The sequence below is a fragment of the Cyprinus carpio genome, chromosome B8 (genome assembly GCF_018340385.1).
Source record: "Cyprinus carpio isolate SPL01 chromosome B8, ASM1834038v1, whole genome shotgun sequence".
Taxonomy (NCBI): Eukaryota; Metazoa; Chordata; class Actinopteri; order Cypriniformes; family Cyprinidae; genus Cyprinus; species Cyprinus carpio.
Window position 1 is genome coordinate 12,612,823 of NC_056604.1, and position 5,856 is coordinate 12,618,678.

General features: G+C 34.4%; 1 protein-coding gene across 6 annotated transcripts in view; it reads left to right on the top strand.

The window, feature by feature from the left end:
* The window catches only part of LOC109086860 (sodium-coupled neutral amino acid transporter 3-like), a 14,830-nt gene extending 11,584 nt beyond the window's left edge, over positions 1-3,246 (top strand). For all 6 annotated transcript variants that reach the window (XM_042729779.1, XM_042729780.1, XM_042729782.1 and 3 more), the window contains 6 exons: positions 295-374; positions 476-576; positions 734-849; positions 959-1,103; positions 1,190-1,293; positions 1,376-3,246. In XM_042729779.1, coding sequence (XP_042585713.1) covers positions 295-374; positions 476-576; positions 734-849; positions 959-1,103; positions 1,190-1,293; positions 1,376-1,477 — 648 coding nt within the window. In that variant the 3' untranslated portion in view covers positions 1,478-3,246. The remainder of the gene's footprint in view (positions 1-294; positions 375-475; positions 577-733; positions 850-958; positions 1,104-1,189; positions 1,294-1,375) is intronic.
* The last annotated feature ends 2,610 nt before the right edge of the window (positions 3,247-5,856 follow it).

The window sequence follows — 5,856 nt, forward strand, 5'->3', positions numbered from 1 at the left end:
GGTGGCTAATTCGTAAGAATCCGTACAACCTCACTCGTACGATTTGTCTAGACCCCAGTGACGGGTAGGTTTAGGGGCAGGATTAAGTGTAGGTCATTCGTACAAATTCATACGAATTGTGCAACTCGTAAAATACGTACAATTTAGCACAAATCGTATGAATTTGTACTAATGAGGTCATACAAATTCATACGAATTAGCCACCTCGTAAAATATGTACGAATTGCCGTGAGATCGGGCTGCATTAAACGCAGTGAATTAATCAGTTAATTTCATGTTTTTTATTAATCACAGACTGCTTTTACCATTCCCATTATGGCATTTGCTTTTGTGTGTCACCCTGAAGTGTTGCCCATTTACACAGAACTCAAAAAGTAAGACTGGAATTGCACTTTTGTTCAATCACATTGGCTTTAAAAATCATTTTATCATGTACTGATATATTAGCTTTTTTTTTGTCTCCTTGCTATTTCAGTCCAAGCAAGAAACGCATGCAAAATGTTGCTAATATCTCCATTTTGGTTATGTCTGTCATGTACCTGCTGACTGCCATCTTTGGCTACCTCACCTTCTATGGTAAGAGAAAGTTTACAAACAAACAAAAAAAATAACTATATCTGGAACTATGGCATTTACAGTGTACCATGGTAAATAAAAATCAAAGTACCAGAATTTCAAGGTTTATGATATTTGAAAAAGTTTCAACAATCACTGTGTGTCTACATATGTACAGGAAACGTGGAGTCAGAGCTTCTGGAGATGTACAGTAAAAAAGACATCCTGATCCTGTGTGTTCGGCTGGCTGTGCTGATAGCAGTGACACTGACTGTTCCAGTGGTCCTCTTCCCGGTACTTAAATTTTTTCTAGTTTTCCTGGCTGATAAGTTATTGCTTGCATAAAATTCCTCATAATCGTGCGTGTGTTGAGGGTTGACAGTGCTTCATTGTTTTTCTCTAGATTCGTCGTGCCATCTTGCAGCTTCTTTTCCCTGATAAGCCTTTCCACTGGGTGCGTCACATCTCCATTGCTGTATGCCTCCTCTTCTTAGTCAACCTGCTTGTCATCTTTGTGGCCAAAATTCGCGACATCTTCGGCTTCATCGGTAAGTCAGATCTGCCATATAGAGGATTTAATGCTAACATGAACATAATACAAATACAGAACTGAGCTGAATGATTTTTATTTTAGGTGCCACATCTGCTCCCAGCCTCATTTTCATTCTTCCGGGAATATTTTACATTTGCATCGTCCCTAAAGATAAGGAGCCATTGAAATCTCGGCCAAAGATCCAGGTGAGAATCAGACAGAATGTAAGTAGTACATTCTCACAGATCTATGGCTTCTTTTTTTCTCACTTTGTTTTATGTTTTCTAGGCGATTTTATTTGTGACACTGGGTTTCATCTTAATGATTATGAGCATTACGTTCATCATAATAGAGTGGGTCACCGGAAAGAAGATATCGGGTGGCCACTGAGAGAGCACAACCGGATTCCGAACCTTAAAGACCAAATCTAATACAGAACACAAAACTCTTGAACCTGCAACCTCTGCACCACGTTCAGTTTCATTTAGTTTGATAGATATCAAACAAGTTGGCTAGTTAGCTAAATTCAAGAAGAATGCAAAGAAGAGTGGTAACATATGATCTTGAATAATTAAAGCTAAGGTGCTCTAAGAACATTTTGAAAATATTTATGGAATTTTTAATGAAAGCCAGTTTTACACACAAAGGTATTGCTGTTATGACTGGCAGATGGAACTTCCTAAACTACACAATACTGATGGAAAACAGTGAAAATGAGATGAGAATTCACTCATCTATATGACCAAAGTTGTAAACATGCAGTTTGAAGTCTACCTCCTGCTTCACAGAGCAATTTTACCGTTACAGAGTCCATTTTTACAGCTCATTGTGCAAATTATAGGGTCCAAAAATCTTTTATTAGTGAAAATTCTAGTTTAATACACAATTTTAATTCTAAAAACAGTATTATCAGCATAACAATAATATTCGAATCTGATTATCCTAAACAATTGATTTTGAATCCCACAAATTAAATTTGGTCCCAAACCTTTGTACCCCACTGTATGTGAATTTCAGTTAATTAAAAGTCATTTTAATGAATAATAGGCAGTTCTATTATTCAACATTCCTAAAAAACAGCTTGTAACATTATTTAATTAGGAAGAGTGTACAGGTTTGTGATGAATTCCAGCATTGTTTAAGCACAATGCTTCAATGCCAGAGGAAGAACTTGAAGTTAATTTATTGTATTTACAGTTTTTTTTAATTTGTTGTTGTTTTTTTGTCTTGTTACATTAACAAAGAAATGAAAACTACAGTACAAGATGTCTTACAGTACACAGTCCGTGTTTAGTACAGTTCTCTTCACTGTCATATGACAATATTTCTTTACTCTGTTTTAGAGAGGAGAAAGAATATAAATGTCTGAATACTAATTATCTAGTAGTATTCCAGAAATGCACGACACTGCTGGGGATTTTTCATCTTGTATGTAATTTTGTTAATTGTATAATTGGAAATACTTTTTGAACGTCTTGAAAATTAGCATACTTTTAACAAACTTGACAAATGTTGTTGGAATTATTTATTTGTGATTTACATGGTGACGCTACACAATAATGCTCAAACTATTGTTGTTGTTGTTAGTGTTGTTTTGTGAAAGGTCACTACAGCATAACACAGCATTTAAGGGCCTGCAGAATTTATTATCAACAATAAGCTCACTGAAATGTTTCTGTGGTCATACTATGCCCATCTGTGTTACTCCTCATCAGTATCTGTGAGTTTACATGGACCAGGACTAAAATTGTTTCCTGCTGGACATTACTACTTATCATGAATGTCAACATGTATGATTGTTTTGTATAGATTTTTATGTACATATTGTGTGTGAAATGGAAGAAACCTTCAATTAATTGTTGTACATGAGTGTACATATTCTGTGTACATATTCTACAGTCTTTTCCTGCACAGACTGGGCTTGAATGGTGATCGAAAATGAAACGTAATACTGAACGGATCAATAATTAGTGGGAAGCTTATTCAAAGATTTGCATTTAATTTAATTCACATTTCCTCATGATTGTTTTTATAAAGTGCCTTAAATAATATAAAAGGGAACCACGGTAGCATTCAGCAGTGGTTAATTCTTAGAAATACATGTATTTATTGTTTAACACATTGATCCTGAATAATAAAGTTGAAAGATTATGTAAAAACGACTGGTTTTATTATATAAAACTATTTTGTACAAAAAAAAAAAAAAAAAAAATCCGACCAAAATACATATATGTTATGTATTTGCAACATCACGAACACAGACTAGTGTAATTTCATTCCCAAATGAGTCTGAATCGTTTGACTAAATGATTCTGATTCATTAAATGATTCATTGACTCGCTCACAGACAGTTATTTGTCGCCACCTATTGTCGTATCGATATAATCGAATATTTACGGAAAAGCCAGACTGCCCTGGCAAGGTTTTTGTTGTTGTTGTTGTTGTTGTTGTTGTTTAAAAGCACCTTTTTTTTTTTTTACTAATTTGGCGACTTTTAGCAACTTTTGAAAAGTGAATCTAAATAAAAAAAAAAAAAAAAAAAAAAAAAAAATTACACTAAAAAAAAAAAAAAAAAAAAAGCAGCAGTGGGCAGCTATATATCCAGCACCCAGGGAGCAACTGGGGGTTCAGTGCCTTGCTCAAGGGCACTTCAGCCATGGGTATTGAGGGTGGAAGAGAGCGCTGTTCATTCACTCCCTCCCACCTACAACTCCTGCCAGCACCAAGACTCGAACCTGCAACCTTCGAGTAACAAGTCCCACTCTCTAACCATTAGGCCACAGCTGCCAACAGCTAGTTTGTTCCTATTATTGTTGATCAGTTAGGTACTCTGTAGAAACAGCAGGACATTATGTGTTAAGTTTACAGATATTTTCTTTAAACACAAAATACAATGCGTAATTTAAAACACAGGTAAAACACCTGTGAAAAATTAATAAGGAAAAATCCTTCATATTACTGTAACACACTGTGCCCTATTCTTGGACTTTTCTTCAACTGTAGCATACTACCTAACTACCAATACACCACTTAAAATTAGGCCTATAATTGTTCAGAATGTGCAAATTTATAGTTTATAAGAAAATAGCTACATAAAAAGTGATTGTTCAAAAATGTGCAACTATTTAATAATTCAGTGTAGTATTTCAATATGAAAATATCTGATCATAAACACTTGTTTATATTACTTTTACAAACAATATACATTAAATTTATATAATTTTTATGAACAAATCAAAATAAACACATTTTGAATCATATATTGTGTGTTCTATGCAATAATGCGGTTTATGATGTAACGTCACAACGTCATGTTGCAACTTTTAACAACAACTCCCTATACGCAAAGTACGCAAGCTGCGTAGGGCCCCGATAAACCAGGGGCCACCCTTGATCTCAAAGATTATTGAATTTAAGTTTCGTTTTTGAATTTGGCCAGCGGTTATGAAAACATTCATGCATTCATTTCTTTTAATGTGGTGCGCTGTCGCCCTTTCTAAGTAAAAATCAGTCAAATCATGTAACGTGAATGTCATACAGTCTCTTGCTCGAGAAAAATAAGTTGGCAACATTGATTCACAGTGACAGTCTGTAGGTCGCACAAACGCGGATTATTAGATGTCTACCGAAGACACATTGAAATTGTAGCTATCACTGAATTGTCTACATGAGCCAGTGGTTCATGGACCCCAATAAGGCTATGTTTATGAAATTTGTGCTGTTTATAATTTATAATTGTGCATGTGTTTTGGTTGTTATCACACAGATGTTACTCATATGGGGTTTAAGGATTCGATGATTAACACCTAAAAATGTACATTTTAACGCAATAAACGTATAATTAGATGCGCCGTATGCAAGGTAGGTTTGTAGACAGCAGGGGGCGCCCTAGATCATAACTACAGTTTATTATTATTATTATTATTATTATTATTATTATTATTATTATTATTATTATTGGCCTACCATGTTTCCAAAGATAGACTCTACTATATACATACAGTCTTTACACTTAATATTCAAATCTATATGTCGCATTCAAACAAAGTACCATGATGTTTTGGACATAAATATCAAGGTAGGCCTACATGAATTCCTGTATCATGCAGTCAATTTTTTAAAGGGGTATTAAACTAAATTTTGTCAACTAAAAAGTTGCATATATTATTGCATATATTAGTAGTAGTAGTATAGTAGTAATATTTTATGCTTATTAAAATCTTTCTGTTTGTAAAAAATCTAAACAAAGGATCTGTATTTGCTGTGACAAGAGTTGGAAAGACATTTAGCATTTACTGGACAAACAAATTTAATTGACTAAAGTGAATTATTACCTATTTTTAACAGTTTGGATGTGTGAGGTACTTTTTGGTGAAAAGTTGTGAAAAGCCAAAAATCCCTTACATGACACTGCCATGATATGTTTCATTTTCATTTCACCACCACTTTTTTCTTGTTTGTTTTTTTGGACTCTGTTAGTAATTCCTCAACCCATCTGTTTTTTGCTCTTCATCATAAGTACAGATAGCTATTAAAGTCACCAGACAGGAACCAACCAACAGAAGGTTATCTTGGTATAGTTGTACATTCAGTAATGGCTGTTCTGATGATCTGACTGCAGTGACAGGGCCGCTCTAAGAGGACTTCCGCTCTCATCTGAAAGCAACATGAACATACAGCAGTGAGTCACGCTGACAGCAAGACGAGAGAATGAAAATAGAAAAAAAAAAAAAAAAAGTGTGGTTGTCCATTTCCTGTCAAAACCTTTT